We start from the raw sequence: 23,256 nt of genomic DNA on the forward strand, positions 1-23,256 counted from the left end.
TATTTCAAGGATGTTTTCTTTTGTAATTGGATGAAAACACACACAATGGAACATTAAAATATTAAATATTCTATAGATTGAAGTCAAAATATTGTAAGGTAAATCACTGGGGAGAAACAAAGGACAGAATATTATTGCTACTTTCAGTGCTGCATTATGGAAGCATTCAGATTAGTAGCGCTCCATATCCAAAATTAATTGCAGGGCTATGGATTTATAGAGGGTAAAAATACAGCCCCAAAAGCCCTTATTTTGACATCAAGTTACTTAGACAGCCAAAGATAAAGATATATTTTCAAAGAGAAGTTTTAAATAACGTAAGTGGCTCAGACTTTTTTTTGAAAATGCTGTTACATACTTGAAGAATATACACTTGAAAAATTTCCCTTATATTTCTATCTTTTTTTTTTTTTTTTTAAAGAGGCATGATCTTGTGAACTCTTCAATACTATCCCATTAAATGAAGATAGCTGTAAGCAATGTTTTATATTTAGGGGAGTTGTAATTCAAAGACAGTAAGGGACTAGAGCCGGGTTAGCCAGTGACCAGCAGGTATTAATTTTAGTAATGAGATTGATCTCATTTTAAAGAGGAGACTGGTCTCACAGGTAAAACTCCCAACTAGGGTCAGAGAAGGACTGTACTCATGTTTTTCCTGTTTCATCTGAGGAAAAATAACCTGGCCAGGAGGGCTCTTCAGTCTGTCCTTAATGCCCCTCATGCAAGTAGATCTGCTGAAGGTGCCTTGATGAGTTCTCTCCGCTTCAGTTTCTTGTCCACAAAAAGAAAGCAATAGCTTCATTACTCCTGCCTTTATCTGTTTAGTCTCTTGGTCCTCCAGTGAGCACATGGAAGGCTTGAAGTCTACCGTGATCCTTTGGGAAGTTCTTTAGTGGGACTCTGCTTGTTTGCACCCCATGCATGACCTGACTTCCTAGGGCTATTTCTTGAATGGGCAGGGATATTGGAAAACAGTCTTCATTTTGCTCCCATTTTGTAAGGTTTTGCTTTTTCCTGTGCAAACAGAACACTGTAGCTTATGACATAAATTTAGCATCAATAGGAATGGCATATTGCTTCAGAGAACCGTCCCCACATTTCACCAAGCACATAAAGAAAAAACAAATAGATGAAAAACAAAGTGAAAATTCTCTTTCCCTCTGTTGTTTAGGCACAAGACCCTCAGGTGCTGGAGCAGCTGTCCAAAAACATCACTCGAATGGGTCTGACAAACTTCACCCTCAACTACCTCAGGGTAAGCATACCATAGCTAACGATTATTGCAAGCATTTTTTAAAAGTCACTGTTAGGTTTGAGTTAAGGTAATGAGAGCAGAGCCTGTGTCAGTCAGGTAAGAAATGGACCTAACTCTTAATGAGGAAGAAGGAGAAACACAGAAACTGCACTAAAGATGTAGCTGCTATTAATGCAGCATTACAAAGGGGAAGAATTTTGTTAGGGAGTTGAAGCAATGTGTGCATAGCTCCCTGTTTTTGATGATCTTTCTTCTCAGTTTTGAAAAATTGGTTTATTTTTTTGCAAGTAAGAAATTCCCGACCATTTTTCCTCTCTGTTTCACTGTTCCTGAGAAAATGGCAGCTCATTCTTACTAAGAACTGCCAGTCTTCTCCACCTCTTCGACCTCCCCACCTCCCCTGGCAGAGGCAGGGCTGAGCAAAATCTCAGCCCTGTCTGCAGCAGTTCCTCAAAGCAGTCCTCACTTCTCTTGCTTCTGGGAGCCTGAGCTCCCTCCTCAGCCTTGCATTGAATTGAGTGTGTTTTTTTTTTTTATGATTAAATAATGCATTTGTTCCCATTGCTTTTTGACCCTTAAAGTGCATTCAAAGTTTGGAAGTTTATTTTTGAGAGTATTCCCTGGTGTGGGCTTACAATGCATACACTGAAATATGGGTTTGTAGAGTTCATATTTCAAGGTTAAAATTCAGATTTTTCTTATTCCTAGACATGCTGTTAATAGATAAAATGGGGCAAATTGCTCAGTGATACACCAAGCTAAATTGTCCAAGAATATCTGATTTTATTCCTTCTAATTGTGTAATTATTCGAGATGCTTCTTCAAGATGGGAACAACACTCTAGAAAATGATTTTTTTTTCAGCCTAAGGTAGGGTTATACCTGACAGTCTTTATTTTAGCTGCACTTCTTGCAGGGCTGTGATCCTTGTAACAGCTTCCCTAAGGATGGAGTCCTACCCCCAGAGTGTTTTGGACTCCAGTGGGGGACACTGTGTAGGATGGAGACATGTGGTGAGATCTCTCTCGCTGCATGTCTACAGCTTAGAGACAGCCTGTAGCTGTCCTTCCCCTTCCAACAAGATAAGCCACTGTTGATAGTTGCTTATGTTGTGTTGGCGTTAAAGATACCATTCAAATCAGCTGCGTTATGCAGAGCAGGTCTGCTGTACTGTAACTGAAGGAAGAATTTGGCATGAAACCTCAGAGGAACAAGACATTGTGTTAGAATTTCCCATGTATAAATTCAGGAACAGTCTGTCTACGTTGTGTGCATTGTATTCTTACAATTAGCTTAGCCCCTGGCCTGGTTTGGGGTGACCATTGTGCTTCAGTAACGTTGACGCACCCACACTGCTGTCATCTCACAGCTCAGCGCCCTAGAGCGCGTTCTCCAGAAATTCCCTCTGGGGTTTCCTCGTAAGTCACACCACATTTTGCATTATGGCAAACCGGGCAGCAAGCAGCTCTCTTTGGTAGACTATTTCCATGTTTTCTTTCTGAGTTTTCCTATCTCACAAGGCTTTGCCCGGCTTTTGAGATCTTTGATTCCCTTAGCAAGGCTGGACACACTGGCGATCACTTGGAACGGCCCACGCTGGCTGTAATGCTCATCACACAGCCTCCACAGGGCTCCAAGGTTGAATCTGTGGCATTATCCCTATCGCTGATCCCTTCCGGGTCCTTTGTGGCGTGTTCTGTGATTGCTGAATATGACAATGCAAATGAGAAAGGCAGGGGCCCCGCTAGGACGCAGCTGGCACCGCGCACCCGTGCTGCTCCCCCTCAGCATCAAAAAAAAAGGAGGAAAGGAAGAAAGAGGGGGAAGACAAAAAAAATAAAATAATAATAAAAAAATCCTCAGGAAAAGAAAACTGGGATCAAGATAAGCACTAGGGAGATGAGCACTGAAGTGGAAGGGGATGAAAAGAAGAAGTCTTACTTTTTTCTTCTTCCAGACTAGTTTGGTTAGCTTAACAGACATTAGGTCTCTGGGTGCAAAGCTTCCTCTGGCTCCTGCTGTGGTGATTCCAAAAGGAAATCTTTTTTTTTTTTTTTTTTCTTCTTTTTTTTTTTTCAATCCAATCTTTGTGTCTTTCTTTCTTGCAGTGAGGAATTGATCATTCTGCTTTTTTTTTTTTTTCCCTTCAGATGTTTGGTTCATCATGGGAGCTCATATGAGATAATATGTTTCCATTTGGTTTACTTCTTTCCCAATTACTTTGTTCTGTTAATTTTAATATGAAAATCCTTTTTGAACTTAGAACTATAAAACCATGCAGTACAAACAAAACAACAACAAACAAAACAAAACAAAAAACAGTAAATGCACCGAGGTTTAAGGTGTCTTATTCTTTATTTAACCAGCATTTATTGTTATTTTATCCAGTCTTCCCAGTATTTAGTAATTAGCACTGTTACATGTGTTTGAATAAGGATTTCAAACTAAGCATAAAAATGATTTTCATTTTTTTTCTGCTGCACACAGCAAAGGCTTGTGATACTCATAAGCGAAAACTTCACTGATGGGCAGAATTAATCATTTTTATTCTCCAACGTGCACACAGCAGCAAGTCATGCTGCAGTCTCTTAAAAGGCAGAATTTAAACCTGGATTTCAGATGGTTGTGATATAAAGGTATAACCTGTATTTTTTACACTCTAGACATCACAGAATGCTAAATCATTGCTATTTGGGATAATTGCAGTTGCTGGCATGTAAACCTTCATTCCAAAGTGCCACATGCCTGTAGAACCACAGCTTTGGATGTGTGCCCTATTTTTTCTTCATTCACTCTGAATAAGGCTGTCCAGCGTAGAAGAACATTGATTTTTTTAAATCATATTTAATACAAATTTAAAGTATATTTTTTGGAAGATATTCCAGAAACTGGAAATGAATCGTTTTGTCCTGTGTCATTTGCCAAATGATTTTTCTCTGTTTTCTCTGGCTCTGTGTAAAACCATAGGCTTCCTTTCCTTCCAGTTACTAGTTTGTTTTGTTCCAGCATAATTGATTACCTCATCAATGGGGTCAGCAGACTTTGCTGTAGCTGCTGAATAGGAGTTGAACACACTGTCTCAGAAATAATGAGCAAAATCTTGTAGGTTTTAAATTAATATCAAGCTTTTTAAAATGTAATTTCTCATCGAGTCATCAAGTAGTGGATATTACAAAGTATCAGATAATAAGGCCAAGACCTATATCCTAGTCTTCGTCTCTACAACTCCAGGAACAAACAGGGATCCTGTACAGAGTTTGAGAATGGAGACAGCACTCAGAAGAACAGTTTCTACCAAGCTACAATAATTTAGTCCCCACACATTACCTTCATATTTTTTTCTATGTAGTTTTCTAGTTGCTCTGCTATTTTATTTAGATCTTAGTGTGCAACAGATTTGAATGTATTCTAAACAGCAGCTGTATACCAGCAGCACTACTCACAGCTTGAAGCTCAAATGTTTTATGCTGCCATCTATAAAATGATCTACTCTCTCAAAATTTCTCGCATGATAAAAATGCCAGCCCCTACTGCCAATTAGGCAGGACTACCTGGCCTGAGCCTTGAAATATAGCTGTACCTTGCCCAGCAGGCTTCCAAAAGTTTGCCTCTACTTTCTTGTACTGGATGGGTTGGGGTGATTTCTTAGAGCTCTTCTAAGGGCAGCGATAGCATCCGCCCCATGCCATGGGTCTGCTCTCGCAGCATGTTTGTTTGAGTTGGTGGAGCTGAGCCTGCATCTGCCCTTTGCAAAGTGTGTGCTGGAGTGGCAGAGCCTCCTGCCTGTGTCTGGAGAGACATCGAGGCAGGGCGATGCACAGTCCCATTTCCCCTTACATCCTGTATGGCTGCATTAACCAAGGCTTATCTGAGCTACAAATTATCCAATTTGTTTCCTCTATAAACCAATAATGAAGTGTTACTATTGCAACAGAGGACAATATTTTCTGAATTCCCCCTTTCACTAATTTAGTTTCTCACTAGACACTCAGATTTCTTCTGCTAGGAGTATAACATGAATTATTTAATGGGCCACAATTTTCTAAAGGCAATACTTACAATGCAATCAATCCATTTGTATGTATACCCATTGTGCATGCAAAATTTTCTTTTCAGTATGCAAAATAGACACACATGCAACAGCTTTAATGTGCAGGGAAATCTGTTTTTCTAAATATGGTTTCATGCATGGAAAAGATATAAACTCCAGTCATTTGGGTGCTAGTTTCCTCCTGGTATGTGACAGTTCGTGGCAGCTATCTGGTCAATATTTTACAGCAGTTTGTGTGTCTTGAGTGAAGAAGGAGAAACATTACATGCAAGCATTGTTAAGGATGCAAAGTCAGGTGCTCAGGGTAAAAAAATGCAGTATTTATAGTCACCCATGCAAGATTAATCCCTCTCCCTTGGTGAATAACGTTATGTTATCATCTTTTAACTACAGCGTTGTGTGTTGTGGTTTCCCCAGAGCCCCTGACTCAGACCAAGTGCTGCGGTGCTGCTCATTTCCTTGTAGGCTTTTCTGCAGCATCATTGTAGTACCTCATCTGCAGATGGTGGTGGTTATGTAGCACCCACCAGGTGACGAGCATTGTCATGTGGCACTGAGCACTCAGAGAAGCACACGTGTGGTGGCATGGAGCAGTCAGAGGAGGCAGCTAACTGGATGTGGCCATTCAGAGGAAATAGGGGTCTGATTTTGCAGGGCTCTTGGGGTAACAAAACTCTTGGCAGTTGGGTGCAGTCTATTGTCTCAGGCTAGCTATATAGCTGAAAAAGGAACAGACAAGTGTTTCAGCCTGTACTGGTGCAAATGCTTTTAACGTGACTACATACCACAGCAGAGCTCAGCAAGGGCAGTTTGTTATAGCAGCCTTTGGTTGCTCTAAAATCTATGCTCATCCTTTCCCATTCTGCAGTTCTCTTCTTCCTTCTTCTGCCATGTTTCAGTGTCTTCATCAGATAAGCACGACATCCTGCACACAGCAACTTCATTGCCTTAGTTCTGTGCACGGAGTGTGGAGCATTAGGGAAGCAGGGTGTGTGATCATGTAGTGAGATGCTGTACCCGAATGGGTATGAGTAACAAGTTCTATTAAGGTTTCACGAGCTCTCAAAAGACGTGTTTTGGATTATTTAATCATTCCGGGGATTTTTCTATGAAAGCTGTCAATTTTAAAGAATCCTCAGAACTCTTGACACTGAAAGCAGACACAACATTCTGTAGACTTGATTCCTATAAATGGTAAAATTTTTCAACCTAAAACAATTCAGCTTGGGGCAACTCTCCCCAGGAAAACGCAATCAAAGTCAGAGGGTTCTCACAGAAGGATTCAGATGACTCTTAACTGGCTATCCATTATCTATCTGCGCCAACTATAATTAGCAGATTCTGCCAAGGTTCTCTGGTAATGTAATTTCTTGCATTTATTTCAGTAATGATCACAGTGGTTTCTTTTCCTCACTTTCATGCATCTAATGTTTTATAGACAATGTTATATGTCACTTTCAGAATAATAAATGAGAAGAAATGTGTTCTTTGCAACAGCTCATACAATCAAATGCTAGCTTTTCATTTTTTTTAATAAAGACACAACATCACAGAATATATATAGTAAAAATTATTCCATCATAAGCAGAAGAGATCAGAGAAAACAACACAGCATTTTTTTTTTTTTTTTTTAGAAAAGAAGCAACCAGGATGGAGTGAGTGGGGAAAGGGAGCAAGGAAGGGAGAGATGCAGGAAGTGGAACAGGTAGAGAATGAGGCACTAGTGCAGAAATGGTCTGAAAAGATGGAATCTGACGTAGCAGAGATAGGGCACAGGTTGGAAAAGTGACACTCATGTTGGTAACAATAATAGTATTGTGCTTTTTGTCCATTGATCTCTAAGTATTTTATTGAAACAAATGAAGTGTGCTATTGATGGGAAGGATTGAATGGCAATTTTAAACTGGACTTTAGACCAGAGGACAGTCAGCCTGTGCAGTAGTGACAGCTCTGCTTCCTGTGTCTAGGAAGTAGATTTGAGTCTCTGTGGTTAACAGAAATTGTGGATGTCAGTAAAAAACGGGGAATGGGAGCTGAGCATAAGAGATCAGAGAAGAAATCAGGATTTTATCAGAAATGGTAAATTTTACACACATTCTGGAGATGGAAATGGCCAGTCTTCACACAAAGGGCACTGATGGGCTCATGAGATTCAGTTAAGGAGAAAGATGTATTGTGTATGAACACAAGTCAGCTACTATGCCCACTGGACAGACAGACTTTATGACCTTTGAAATAAAATTAAGGTCTGGACTAATGAGAATGGAAAGATGATAATCAGCGATGTGAGTCCTTGAAGCATCCATGAGTAAGAAATAAGAATGAAGTTAGGTTGGAACAGTTTTAAAATAATAAAAAAAATAAGTTAGAAGGGTAAAAGAAAGAGAGACAAAGACAAAACAATAGCCATACAAAAACAAGCTACAAGATTTAAACTAATAATTTTATTTCAGAACATACAAAAAGGGGAGAGAAAAAAAAGAAAAAAAAAGAAGAAAAAGAAAAGTCCAAGAATACAGCCACAGGCTCTGTTTTTAGAACACCAAATTAAAGCCTGGACTGGTATGCAGTGCAGTCATAAATAATAATAACTATTAATTAAGTTTAGGAATGAGAGCTGCAGAGGTATGATTTGTATGAAGACCTGAAAACGCCAAAACCAGCTCCTTGTTCAAAGCAATGAAGACAGCAAAAATTTTAATTAGTTGTTGAATATTGAATATCCATGGGTGTTTGGTGCAAATTGTTATGCAGGGAGGGTTGAGTGGTAGAAGAGGTCAAGAAATAGGCTTTTATGCAAAGCCAGTGGTTCAAATCTTTGTTCTTGGAAGCAGTTATTATAGAGCCTGAAATATTCATTGTAGAAAGCCTATGGCAGCCTATGGTCTGCTCTCTATTTGGAAAGTGAATCCAATACCTCCCCCATGTTTTTAATCTTCAGAAGGATTATTTCATGAGTGTGTTTATTCTGATATCAGAAGAAACTAGGTCAGACAATCATTTTAATAATTTTCTTCAGGTAGTTAACCTCACCGGTTAGCTTGCTTGTCCCTTCTCCCTCCTTTGCCACTTTTTCTATAGATAGTATGGTATTACTCATTACATATCTCTGCTGGAGAGATCTATTTTGATGCATTTCAAAATGAAATTCAGCTTTTCCATGTTTACATACACTGGAGGTACGCTTTGGGCTCTTGAATTTGTTCCTGTTTGAAGGATGCTCCCATAAAAGTCTCATCTTGGAGATCTTTTCCAACCTTAACGATTTTACGATTCTATGATCTTTCTTGTGTGACACCCCAATCTTTGTCTGTATGGATGGTGCCTCCCCACTTTGTGTCATTCAGAGTCCATCTATATCCTCCCACTTCTTCTGCTATAATCTCACCCTATTTTTATTCACAAAAGAAACTCTAAAAAGCAACATCTGACACTAAAAAGTAAAATACCACAAGCATATAAAAAGTGATTAATAGTCCTGGGTTTCTGTGTTTTGTATGGATTGGCTTACACAAAGCTAACTTTGTCTTCTGGTCATCTGCTCTGTACTTGCACAAGCACTCTCAGAGCTATATAGTTATTTGGGTCAATAGACTGGTCTGGTGGAAAAACTCATCATCCTTTCACCCAAGCAATGGTCATCCTCAATAACTCCCTTGGTGCTACTCATGTGGGCAGGGAGTACATGGATTCCTATTTGCTAGCATCTGTCTTGAAGTTAGACCTCACCTCCAAATTTGCCATCACTGAAGGGAGAGGGCAATAAATGTGCTGGGGAATCCTTCAGATCCTAAGCTGTGAAGTTCCCTTTCTTACTTCTGAATCTGAGAACATTATAGCAGATGTGTCTGACCTTTTTTGCCCTTACGCTGATACAAATATGTTCTCTTCAGTGGAGTGACTACTGACTTTCAGCAGTACAATTTAGGGCAGACTCTTGCTCATTCAAGATTACCATAATTGACAAAACAACTTGAATTGAAAACAAAATAAACAGAACGAGGAAAGGTTGGTTTATCAGTGCACTGGTTTTGAGTGAAAAATATAGAAAAAAAAATATAGAAAAAAAGAATATGTATGTCTGTGTACATATATATAAAAATGGAATGCACGTTTTTGTAAGTACCCAAGGAACCTTACTCCAAGAAACTTAGCAGTTAATTGCACTAATTGAAACTATTTTCTATTTGTGCTAAACCTTTGGAAAACTTTGGTAAACTGTTTCACCGAAGTATGTACATTTCTGTGAGTATCAGTGTTTATCTAGTGGTCATAAATGTGCAAGTCCATGCATTGCTTTTGATTTTAAAGAGTATCTTGTATTCATATTAATGGATATATCGATTGGTATATCTAATTAATGATACATTAATTAGATAAATTAAAGAAGCCCATGATTTTGCAATCACCTCACCTAATGTAGAGAATTTACAGACAGTGCTGATGAGCAGAAGCACTGAAGCAGGCCTGTACTGGTGCATACACAAAGCTTGTGAGCAGAGTGTAAGCAGAAGACATTTAAAAGATGTTAACGCTGTTTTCCATCTGTTTTGTTTTACTTCTGGTACTGTGCTCTGCACAGCTAGAAACCTGCTATATTGAATACTCTTCCCTTCCCCAAAGGGCTTCCTTAATCCTGTGCCTCGTTACCTTTTCCCATCAGTGTCGCTGCCTCACCACTGCTTCACAATAAGGCAGTTTGTTAATCAAAGATCCAGTTCAACATCCATTGAAGTCAATGGGTATCTCTCCTTTGATCCAAATGTCATCTCATAGTTTTTCATTTATTCAGAGGTCTTTTATACCCATAAAATCCAATTTATTGAAATTAATTTCTCCATTCCCTTGGGCAATTTTAGCCATGAAAATGCCATGCTTCATGAACAACAACAACAACAAATGGTTATTTTTATTGCATTTTTTGTTGTTGTTTTGTTTTGGAGTTTTGTGACAAAAGAAAATTAACTTGATTTAGCCACAGATTATAGTTCTTAGGTGAGCCCAAAGGAACAAATATCAGCTCGAGGATCTGATTTGAAGAAAAGGTTTAGGAATATAAAAGAATGAAAGAATACAAAAGAATAGTGCTTTCATAGCAAGACAGAGAATTTTCTCATTTTATTAATCATTCAGGCAAAACTTAGAGCTGATTTAATTAAAGGACTGTGCACCATTTCTACTCAAGATAAGATGATTTTACATAAAGTAAGTATGAAGCACATGAAACAAGCCCAGAGCCCTATTCCCTAGCCTGATTTCATAGCATCTCATTTATGAAGCAGGATTGGACCCAGCCAGGTCTGGAACAAAACCTCCAAGAAAAATGCAAGCACTGTCTAAACAAAATGGTGTTGGTGATTAAGCAGAGATCATTGTACTCTCTGGAGCAGACCTTGTCTCACTCTGGTGCTTCGCTGCACCAGCTTCACCACAAGTACTACTACTCTCTACCATGGTGTAATGTAGATCCCAGGCCTACAGGAAGGCAGAGGTCTCTTTCTAGAGACTTTCCAATCAAACTAATGAAATTATGAAATGGAATAATCTTCTGATTGTGATATGCAAATGAAGGAAGTAAAGTTTCAGTCTTCACTACACCAGGCCTTTCCGTTTATTAGCTTTTGAGAAGGTCTATTAGAGCGAAGTTGTCATTTGAAATATTGTAGTCTATTTTAATAGCGAGTCAGCCATTTGTAACTCTCCCCATATCCTGGTGGTATTCCAGTGTATCCTTGGGTGCCTTACTGTTTTTCTTTGTTAGTGTGTGAGATGAAATGTTCAGCCATACAAAGGAGACAATATCATATATTCTATTGCTATGACTTTGAACAATGTAATTTTAAAAATGAATTAATTTTCTGAAAATGATTGCAATAAGAAACAGAACATGAAATACAGCTTGCTCATTATGAAAGCCAAAAGTATAAGGAGAATAAAAATCATTCAGAAGAAAAATATATACTCTTGTAGCCTTTTAGTGTTATTACCAAAATCATATTCATGGCACTTCTTGTTTCTTTTGTGCACCTTCTTGGTGGCTAATTGTATCCTGAAGACCATCTGGTCTCTTGTCAGCTTCTTCAAATTCATCCTGGGTCAGTGTCAGGGTAGATTGGTTCCTATAATCTTATTTTAATATTTTAATTCTTACTGTGGGACACTTTACAAGCTAAAATAAGCTTCCTGTTGCTATAATGGATGATAAAGAAAAACACTACTAATTATTATGCAAGTATACAAGCTAGAATACCATCTCAGAAAGCCTTTCTCCAGATTCCAGTGCCACAACTGGGTGCAAAGCTTCTCCTGTGGTATTTCACTTCCTTAAAAAACACAAGGTACAAACACTGTCAGATAAATCCCAATAATTTTGTGAATTTCACAGCAGCAAAGGACATGTGGACACTGCCATATTCAAACCTCCAAGGCTTGCTCCCAAGCTGCTGCATGTCAGCCCAGCTCTGCTGAGATGATGGAGAGCAGCCACGCACTGCCCGAGACTCCTCCGAGTCCAAACCCAGAGGGAAAAGGCTGCCTGCCTCTCTTTTAGAACAAAACAAACAAACAAACAAACAAAACAAACACCAGCCCTCAAACCACAAAAGCTTCAAGAGCTTTATTTTTATTTTTAACTGACTACTGCACCGGAGACTAGAAACACATGAAGAAAGAGGAAAAACAGCAGAAACAAAGCCTACTAACCACATGAGCCAGTGAACTGTAGGGCAGGCAGAAGGATGCTGTCTATGACGATGCTCTCAATTCTCTGCTTATGCTGTCCTCCCATGTTTTTTGCACCAAATACTGCTAATGACCATTTCCTTCAAGAGGAGGGAAAACAAGAGATATCATAGGAAGGGTCAAAATGTAAAGCAAAATACTTTTTTTAAACACTGATTTGTTCAGAATGATCCTTTAGGCTCTTTTCTCTCTATTTCCTTTATGTGAAATTAAAGAAGAAAGCAGCCTTTTTGTCACCTGCCATGAAGGAAGTTATTGGTCCTTGATAGCTCCTCTGTTTAAATGGATGTTGTGGCTGCTTAGTACATCTTGAGATGGATGTGTCATGCCAACTTTCACCCCTAATTTATATTCTCACACAGACCTAAAGGGAGCTTACATTTTTAACTTACAGTGTTTGATTTTATTGTTCAAAGTTTTGTTCTTTCATAGTTTTTCCTGGACAAGAATTAGATGAGAAACATCTTCAGAGGATATCAACTAAAATGGGGTTGTTGATTTTAGTGGAATTATACTGAATTATAAAAGGGAAAAATCAGTCCAAAACAGAAAAAAAAAATAGAAGAAAAGTACATACATTTAATATCCTTAGAGCTGGCTTTGACAAAGCTTTTAAAATGTGCTCCCTTCTTTTAGGCATACATACATATATTTTCCCAAACAATTCATACAATTTCCCAAATAATTTATACAGTTTGTCTTTACTCAGCTTCCTACTTGTTAGGCTGGAATCAAGTTTTTGAGGCTCATTATGGATACAGTCCAAAAAGCTATTTATCTATGTGTGTAATCATGGAAGGTGATGCATACAAAGGTGAAAACAGCCATTTGTCATCACGATCTAGCCCAAGGATGATTTGTATTTGTGCCTTGGGAATAAGGCAATACAGGCAGTTTTTCTTCTCATTAGCTACTTTATTTGTATCTGTAGGGGCTGTCAGAAACATGCATTTAATAACTCAACAATCTGTATGTTAACAAATAAGGCGCTGTGAATCTATAGAATATCTTAGAAACCACAGTTGTGCAGAAAATGCCTTTGGTGATGAACAATTCAACCTCCCAATTGGGAGTGATGAAAAAAAAAAATTAAACAGAAACCCAGAGTGGATTCATCTATGATGACTTTTTTGCCTTTCACTTATCATTTAGGGATTTTTACCTGAATACAAAATTCTGTTTTCCCCAGTTTTAGTTGCAAAAAAACCCCCACCTATATTAGTTGGCCGGTTTGGGCAGAGTGTTACTGAAGCAATGGGAAAGTCCAGGGAGTGCATCTGTGGTTGGTTATCAGTATTAAACACCTTGAACGAATTGTGTAGCATCAGGAAAACCAGATGACTTCAGCCATCCAAGAAGTACAAGAAAATGCTTTGCCTGCAGGCTGTTGCAGCTATTATAAAATAGAAATAATTATGAAGAGGGGAAAAAAGTTCATCCACATACATTTACTAAAGTATATGCCCGTGACATCATTGAAAATATGCCTGAAAGTTTTAGCATAGTAAAGTTATTTCATATTATAAATTGTGTCATGCCTGTTCGTATTTTCTGTGGCCTCAGAAAATCGATATCTACCTGCACTCCCATTGTCATCGTATCTGATCTTTTTGCAATTTTTAATTGTTCTAACAATATTGTTGTAAGAGCCATCATAGCCCTTGCACAGGTGAGGAGCTTTAGGATGCTCAGAAGTATATAAAGCCCCAGTCAGATTTAGGGGTTTCCCTGGCACCTTCTGTTAAAGTCTTCAGTCTTTGACTGGAGTTTATTACTTGGAACACCACAGGTATCTGTGCCATCCTGGTTCAAAGGTTCTGCTCTCCTTCATTTAAGAAACATGCTCCAAAAGTTTACTAACTTGCTCATGATTTAATAATGGTATTGTAAGCAAGAGAGAACCGTCTAGATGAAAATGTAAATATGCCTTTCTCTTTTGAGTATAGGTACTAACAATAGATACAAAACACCTTTAAACTTCTTGGTCAGGTTGATGGTTGGACTTGATGATCTTGAAGGTCTTTTCCAACCTAAATGATTCTACAAATCAGCCAGCCGTCCTTTTGGTTATTTTTGCAGCACAGGACTGGAGGTGGTCAGTGATGCCTGGCTTCATCTGGTACACCAGAACCCTTGCCCAGAAATCTGGACATGTGGGTCAATGTCCTCCTTAACCTGTGGGAGTTCAAGCCCTCATGTACTGATGCTCTGTGTAGAGGTTCATGGTTGTGAGGTTCTTCTGAAGGTGGGCCACAATGGGAGGGAGAGCATGGTCCCCTCGACCAGAAGACAGTATGAAAAGGAGAAAGATAGTCTCAGCTGATAAGGGAGCATGGCTGACTAAGAATTAGGACTTCTTTTCCAGTCTTAGCTCTCAGGATTCATTTTTTTAATCAAAGAGCCAGTGAGTAGCAGGTAGGTGTGAAAGTGCCAGTGGTTGCTCTTCTATGTACTCAACTTGTACTTGTGTGTATTTAAGTCATCCAGGTCTGTTAGGCAGACTTAGATTCCATTTGATTATTCAGACCCTCAGGTTATGTCCATCCTCATATATTAAACAACATCCAGGGATGTTATTAGGCACCTGAAAGCGATGTCTATACTCTCTTAGAGCTGTCCCTGGTCTGCTTTTTACCCATGCTGACTCTCAGAAAATTCAGGGGCAGAGCTCAGGAGTTAGTGTAACATAGAGCCCATTGCTGGAAGGCAGTTTGTAGGTGGCCTCTCTTGATGCATGAGGAGGTTTAACATTATGAATATGGGGCATTCCCTGCCAGTTGCCTTGCTGCCAGAGAACAGTGCTGGCACATTTAGTTTATTAAGGTTGCTGCAGCTTCAGGGGCCTTTAGCACAGAGGGTGCCTAGTCTGTGAATTTTGAACAGCGTTTGAGCATGTGCCAGGCTCACCTCATCCACAGTAGGTAAACTGCAGGTGCCTCAGCAGGACTTTTATGGCTGATATTCTTGGAGTGGAAAGGGCTTAAATGTGGGTGCTTTGGGATCCTTTTTTTTTTTTTTTTTTTAAATTTCCTTTTTGATGTTGTATTTAGTGTTACGACCAAGGTCACAGACCAAGTATGAGCTTGAGGACCAGATCATCAAATTTTTTGCCTCATGTCATTTTGCCTCATTTTGCCACCATTTAATTCCTGTTTTCTATATTAAGAGAAATGCATGCTTGTGCATATTTGTTCTTTCTGTCACAGGAAAATGCTGCTGTTGTTCTGCATGCTGGGACCTCATTTGCAGTAAAAGTTTGCTGTCAGCTAACAGTAGCAATGGCAGTCTCTTTTTATGGCCATCCCAGATACACTTATGGGGGCCAGAGGAATACCTTTACTTGCCCTTCTGGAGGAGACCAGCAGCCTTGACTGGAGGCAGGCCCAGCACCAAAGCACCCAACTGGTACCCAACACACAAAAGCATGTTTCAGGATGGGAGGACAGTGCCTGAATGCCACTGAGAACTGTTAGCACTTGGAAATGTATATCTGGGTCCACAAAACAGAGCTAAAATCTGAAAAAAATGCAAACTCCTCGAGTATCTCTGGTCCTTGTGTTCCTGTCTGAGTAGAGTAAGAATCTGCTCTGTGATTTCTTTTGTTAGTGTTACAAAGTCATGCGGCTCACAAAGAGGAGAGGGGTTCCTCCTTTCTGAGTTGCACTTTACAGCAGAACTGTTAAGTGCTGAGCACAGTGGTTTATGGAGGTGATATATCAGACAGGGGGAACACAGCTTGACTTTCAAACTCCAAGCAAGAGTTTGCAGTGCTAGCAACTAAGAAAAAGATATTTGTACATGCAAACTGCAAGTTTTATCTGGAAATCAGTGTGAGATAATAATCTTGGGACATCATGACGGTGTTTTACACAGACACAAGTGGAATGTAACAGCAGTTGTGCGAAACTTTGCACAAATCTAGTAATAGATCAGCTGGTCTGTTTTTAAAAGGAGGGAAGGAAGACTATTTATTTCCCCCCAGAGGAACTGCTACAAAGCTGTTTTCCTTATCAGAAGAACACCTTTTTCCTGAATGTTATCTCCCTGACATTTGTGCTGTATAACCTAATGAGGGCAGGTGGAACACCATGGAAATGAGTTATTGTTGATTTGATATAATTTTAACTTTTCTTTCAAGCCTATCCACAGAGTTGGTATTCTGAGCCTTCATTTTGCTTATTTGGTGACCTTGGGCTATTTTATAGTCAATAAGAAGGAAAAAAAATATGGCACTTATTTTTATTGTTAGGCTGTTAGGTGGCTCAAAGTCTTATCTAGAGACCATAACAGAGTTTCTGTACGTTTTTTTTCTTCTGTGAGCAGCAGAGAGTGTTCCTCGATCTCCCCACATAAAATGGCAGGGAGCATTTTTGATTTAGGGTCTTCTCTGAATGTTTGATTTCGACCCCTTGCATCCCGTACCAGACGCACAGCAGTCCTCCTGGCGCAGGGATCCGGCTGTGCCAGTGGGGCGAGGAAGCACACCGTGGCCCTGCCTGCTGTCCCCATCACTCCACGGGGCTGACAGTCCCCTGGGACTGCCTGCCCTGACAGCGAGACACAAACTGCCCTGCCTGCATGGGGAATGCTTCTAGGAATCCCCCCCAAATGGTATCTTGGCAAGAAAACAGTGAAAATGGGGATATGCTGATGTGACACAGAAGTGGGCTTCCCTCCGCCAGACGTAGGAGGATATTGCAAACCTGATTGTCCACCAGTGCCAATGGTGTTGGTGTGGGGGTTTATCCTTGCCAGGGCAGCTGCAGTGTTGTGCATGCAGCGAAGCCCAGGGATGGGGAGAGGAGTTTGTCCATGCTCAGCTCTGCCAGTGCTCCTTCCGTGGCCAGCCTGTTTTCATTTGTGTTCCCAGCACTAAACAAATAAGTGCGGGGGGGACTTGATGTGTAAACATTCACTATAGAAAGTAAAGCCTGGGATTTAACCTTGTCTCTGCCCAGGTGTAGCCTTTTCCCATCTTGGCAGTGGAGCAGAGGTGTGTTAAACTCCAGATCACACAAAATGCAAGGTAGTCGAGCATCAAGGCCCAGGGAATACTTGGACACAATCTCTTGAATCTTAAATGGCTGAGCATCCATGGTTTGTTTACATGAAGCTAGAAGTTTTGCCACTGCTGATGTTTTTCTGTTGCTGTTTGCTCAGAATCCTGGGGAAAAAGAATCAACAAAGTGGTTCAAAGCTAGGATTCATTTACAAATACAGTATAAAAAAGAAATCAGAAATGTGAAAGGAAACTACATCCACAGAGCCACTCCCTGGTGCTTTACATGTATTTTTGCTTTAATAGCAAACCCTGAAGGAAGGCAAATTCCCAGTGCTTTTCTCTGCCAGGATCGGGGGGCAGCTTCTATCACAGTAAGAAGAAAAAACTGCAGCTTTAGCTCTGCCTATCAGATAAATGACCGTTCTTTGGATTTCCATCAGGAGGCTGCTTCTTCTAAACCACTTTCTCCTCTTCACGATAGTTGGCTACTGGGAAAACTAGTATAGTTTTCTAGTCATACACAGACAAGAAGAAATCTAAGTGCAATATAGAAAGAAATGTAGTTTTCTCTGTTGTCATCTGTCCTGGCTTCTGGCCAAAGAGATCTGGTCCCCAGCTGTTATGTTAGCTTACTTATTAATCCCCATGCAGCCCAGCCATTGTGTGCTTCTGGAGTTGGGGTGGTCCCCAAGAGCTCCTCCAAGTCCAGACCCAAGAGCCACAGCACCATCAAGCAGCCCATCTCAGCTCCAGAGTGACCCTTTCTGCGGAACTGAGATAATCAGCCCTAATTACAGCCGAAATAAGATAGCGTTCCTTAAACAAGCCAGCAAGGTTCTGGCTCAGAACGCAGTCCTAAAAATGCTTTCGTCTATCACCAAGCAGAAAACCTCCAGTTTCTTTCAGAAACCCACACATGGATTGGCAGTCTGTATCAGTTGCTTAAGCAGCATTTGTCCCGCATCACCAGTTTCAGCCACACGTTTCTGCCCACATGCTGCCTATTCCCTTGGTTATTTTTCAGATGGACCAGTTCCCCCAGCTGGTTTTCTGTACAGCCATGCAAATAGCTGGGCTTGTACAATACTGGGGTCAGCATGGTGCATTGCCACCTAAGAAAGAGCAGCCTTTGTGTAGTGTCCTTTGGATCTTGTCCCTTCATGGAGCTTCCATGTGGTTTCTTCTAGCCTTTCTTTCTGGGGAGGGGGAAGAAGGGAGAGGAGGCAGTCAATATGTACTAGTGTCTGTGAAATGAGATTTTTGCAAGTAGTAGTTTATTCAGTATTTCATGGGCCATCCAATCAAAGGTTTTCCAGTTGGGCAAAAATACTTGCAGTCTTCTTGCTGTTTCTCAACAAGAGTTCAACCCATTTCTCCACATAGCCACAGATTACTGAAAGGTTGGGGAAACAAGGGCATACCTAGTGAATATAAAATTATTGCCAGCGCTTCACATATTCTCCACACTGTAAATGTTCGCTTACTTCATGGTGCACATACTATATCACTTCCCAGAAACCAAGACTAGGGTTCTTTTGCTGTTTGAAGTAGAAGCTTAAAAACAAAGGATGTGAAAAATCATATTCCTGCTACTTTGCTGGTCAGTGGTGTCTGCAGACTAATTTATCCTTACATTTTGATCAATTGACTTGTGCCATAATGATCTCATACTTTTCCCATTCAATCTCAAAATATTTTTAATGACTGGAAATCTCTGACTTTGGCTGTACTTTATACTTTGTGTCATCTCTTAGACTTCATGAAAATTCTTAGCAAGAGTTTCTATCGTTTGGCAGAGCTAACTCTCAAAGCTGTAAGATTCTTCATCATCAGCTCCCAGAGTGAACCCACTCTGGAAGAACGAGATAAATCAAACAACATAGGCAAGGGCATAATGCAGACAATTCACAATAATAAAGTAGCTGCATTAGTCTCAAAACAGCAATTCAAAGGAGCATAGGATTAAGCAAATACTGTATATGCCAGTTCATTTGCACCATCTGCTGAACCATGTATCAGAAGGCGAAAGGATAGTAGACACATGGGACTGTGTGTTGAAATACATTTGGAAAAAGAAAATTGTTTCAGATAGCTATGAAAACAAAAATCTGGGTGCTTACAAGTTTGCAGCCAGGAGAGGGAAGGAAGGATGATGTCATTTCACAGACCTCAGAGATTTGATTTTTTCATTTACCACTTTTAGGAGTGGGAAGGTTATGGAACTTAATATTGCCTACTCTAGAGTCTAGTTCAGACACAGATAGGAATTTCTATTTATCTATAGAAAGCATAAGTACAGAGATTATTATACACAGAAAAAGTACAGACTTTTCAAATGTGCTTGGGTGCTGTGAGTACATGCAAAGTTTTGGCTTGGCCACAGTCGGCAGGATATAGCCACAGGCTGACCGCGTTTTAGACGGCTTAGATGATGCAGTTGCTTACTGAAAATGTGTTGTGTTGATCAGAATGAGTGATGGTCATCTATGTTTCAGCTGATCAGTAATATTATTAAGGAGGTTTTCATGTAAAATGCAATCAAAAGCTGAGGTTGTTCAGATACTATTGTGAAATGTGAATTAGCCAAAAGATGGTATTGGCTTTATATGATGTCAAACCTAAGAACAGTTATATACAGGAAAAAAAGACCCCAGTATCCCAGTAGTCTGGGAAGTGCTGGTGTATCTCTCTGAAGCATCATATGGCATATTAGCATATACCAACCCATTTCAACCACTGAAAATGTGTTTATCTCTTTTCATTGAGACTGCTTAAATATTGAAGTTACACTTTTCCCCTTGTAATATACATTGCTATAAGAAAGGTAATTGAATTGTTACTTATTTAATTGATAATAATTACACTTAACAATCTGTGCCACAAAAGATAATGGCTGTGGAAGTCAAAAGACATTTGCACAGAAATTTAACTTGGTGATAAATGACTTCTTCTGTGAGATGACACACAAAAGCTGCAAATTCTGTCCCATATTTAGAGACTGTTTTAGCTGTAGGAAAAAAAAAAAAAAGAAGGAAAAAAAAAAAAAAGAAAGAAAGAAAAGAGGAGAATAATTTTCCATGTCCTTTCCTTTGGAGTTGAATACAACAGTATTTTGGAACATGATTATAAAAATTAGCAGGGTTCCTTAAACAAATGCAGTAAAAATTATCAATTGCTTAGACAGTTCAATTTTCAGTTCTTACAATATCAGAACACCTCAAAATCTCTTATAAAAGCACCACTGATTCATAGCTAGATGGTGTTAAAAGACATAAGGTATCAGCAGAGAATCAAGTCCGACTTTGTCTATATCATAGGCCATTACATGTTACTGAGTTACTGCCAAACCGAGCCCAGTGGTTTCCATTTCACTGAGACATAACCGGTGTTTGGCAAGAGCAGAAAGTACCCTCACAGTACCCATTTTGAATTATGGAATTATTAGTTTCCTTATTATATAGATGGGACACAGAGTAGTTCAGGGAACCATTGGAAGGCCTTTCTGGATGCCGCATGCTCTACCAGGAGGTTATTTTCTCCGAAAAAAAAATATGAGAACACCACAGGAGTCTTAAGGTCCCAGTAACTCCTTCCCTGTAAAACTGACTTCTCCTGACACTAGTGGTGATAATGAGAATTTGACGATTGTTCTGTGACTTGTGTGATATTTTCAATCCTGGCTGGAACACATTAAAAAGCTGTTTTGAAGATAGAGGATACATTACTGTGATCACAGTAGCAGAAAAGTTCAAAATCCGCCCTTGCTCTCTCTAAAAGCACTGAACTGCCTGAAGAAAATTGATGTGTTAGCATAGCCAAATTACCAAAGCCATGTGCCAGGAGTAAAATTCGCATTGCCTTGCTCACATAAGAAAATGCAAATGGCAAATATTTTTATAAATAAAGTATTAAAAGTAAAAGCATAATTGTCCTTGTAGCCACACAGATCCCGTGTCTCGTGAACTTCCAGGAACATGGTGACTGCTCTGGAAACCACATCTACACTGCCCCCAGAGTAGCCAGCAGCACTGCACACTGCCTGTGTGTGTAAGTCATGTACAGACAGTGCTATCTGCACACAGTCAAAGATTTGGGTTCCTGATCCAGAAACATAAGCCTGCCCAAGTACTCAAGCTCCTTGTCACCACAGAAAGTAAACAGGACCTGCAGTCACCATACGTACATGAGCACAGTGCCACTCCATCACGCGCTGAGGGACGGCCGATAGTCCTCACCCACATACCTGCGGGCACGAATGCACCCACCAGAGCTGTGGGGCCATCCCCATCTGTACTGGCCCTTTGTGCACGCGATCACCAAGCAAGATAAACCTACCCTGGATCAGACACGTGCAAAATCAAATTTCTGTCAAATTAACTGCGCGTTTGTTGTGGTCTTTAAACTGATTTTGGTGATAGCTGATCTCACGCAGGAGTGGAACTGGCAGGTGATACCTCATCCTGCAGGAAGCATGTGGATACAAAAGTAAGCTGTCAGATATTTTTGAGAAAAACTTTGAGCTGGTCAAGTTAATTTCTACAAGAAGAGCTCTCTGCATCGCTGGTATCCAGGAGCCTTCATGCCAGGGTGGCTGTACTGCTGAGGGCAGCCCCAGAGGCACAGTTATCGGCACTGGGAGCAGCGCTGCAGTGCAGCTTGTAGCACTGATACACACACAGAAGACCTTTTTCAATATTGCTGTTATTGAGAACTTCAAATGAATGGATGAATTTGAAAGACTTCCCAGAAAATATATTTCCTTTTCAGCTGGCAGCTCAGTTATTCATCTAAGTAGTCTGTGGATTAAGTAATTTGACAACCACTGAAAGGTTTCTTTTTGTGAAACAATTGCGTGTTATTGCTCTACCCTTTTTCCATTTCACCTGTACAAGTAACCCAGAAATTCAGTGCAGACATATCAAGACACAGATCAAAACCAGACATCAGCTGCAACAAGAAGCATCTGATGGTGCTGGTGCACCTCAGGAATTACCACGTGGTGGGTGTGTAAAAGACCAGGGATGGAAAACAGAAACAGGCAAAGGGTTAAGAAGTTTATTTATTCCTGTTAGCTTTGTAGCTCACTTCTGTACCTACATGTGGGAAAGAGGGAGCGTGGATCTTAGTCATTTCACGTCACAGAAGATTAATGCAGGAGAGGCTAAGTGGAGGTACAACATCACGTATTCTAAGGCTATTGAGCAATTCAGTGTCTAATTTATGAAGATAGCAGGCAGATTGGGCAATCTGATATTTCTAAATGTGTAGTGGCTGTTGGTTTGGTACCTCACCACCTTTCCATCTTGGCTATGCTACAGTGTGGGCAAGTGACAAGAGGCTGTTTTGTCCCTGTCTGGCTGTGTGGTGGCACCTTCCCTCCCAGGAGGGCCTCTGGGTGCCTCTCCCTGGGCCTGCCTTCCCTGCCTGGCCCTGGTGGCGATGACCCCATGGGATGACGAGGTGCAGCCGCTCCAGGACACAGGGCAGCATGTGCCGGTGTTACACCTCCCTGTCACGTCCACCCACCTTAAATCCCAGCCCTGCTTTTGTATAGATCCTGACAGAACAGCTCGGGTACGCTGTGTACAGTCAGAGGAACAGTATTGATTTTGCTGTACCTGAATAGAATTCTTAACAGGAAAACAAACCTAGCGTTGTTTCTTTTTCTTTAGACTTTTGTGCGTGGGTTTCTGTACACACTGTATAGTATTTGATCTGTGTGAAGTACAGAGGCAGAGCTTGATTTTTATTATGAACACGACCCAGGCTCTGATCTGTGCAGGCACAAATTCAGAACCAGTAAATAGTTTTGCACATGTTTTTATGGCGTGTATTTAATTGAGGTGTAAAATAACAATTTCCTTCCTACCTACAAATCAGAGAATCAGATGGTCAGTTTTTCTACATTTTTTCTGGTACAATTATCAGGAACCATACCCTACTATTTCAGCATTACTAAAAAGATTAAAATGTTCTTTATATTGAATTCACTGGGCCAGCTTCATATAAGCTAGCCATATCCAAAGTGTATCATGATTTTTTGAGGTTTCTGCTGTGCATTAAGTTTACTAAAATATGATTTTGAATGCAAACTTCAAGGCAAAGTATATGTTAGTTGTATTACTAACTATATTGTTACAAAGACAGTTTAAAGCATTGTTAATGCACACACTATCAATACTTAAAAGCATCATTGGCTGATGGTGAT

General features: G+C 40.1%; 1 protein-coding gene across 9 annotated transcripts in view; it reads left to right on the forward strand.

Moving 5' to 3' along the window:
* Window positions 1-23,256, forward strand: part of LDB2 (LIM domain binding 2) — a 217,564-nt gene that overhangs the window by 170,015 nt on the left and 24,293 nt on the right. For all 9 annotated transcript variants that reach the window (XM_082759916.1, XM_082759918.1, XM_082759914.1 and 6 more), the window contains one exon: window positions 1,172-1,255. In XM_082759916.1, the coding sequence (XP_082616042.1) occupies window positions 1,172-1,255 (84 nt within the window). The remainder of the gene's footprint in view (window positions 1-1,171; window positions 1,256-23,256) is intronic.

Source organism: Aythya marila, assembly GCF_965140915.1.
Source record: "Aythya marila genome assembly, chromosome: 4".
Lineage (NCBI taxonomy): Eukaryota > Metazoa > Chordata > Aves > Anseriformes > Anatidae > Aythya > Aythya marila.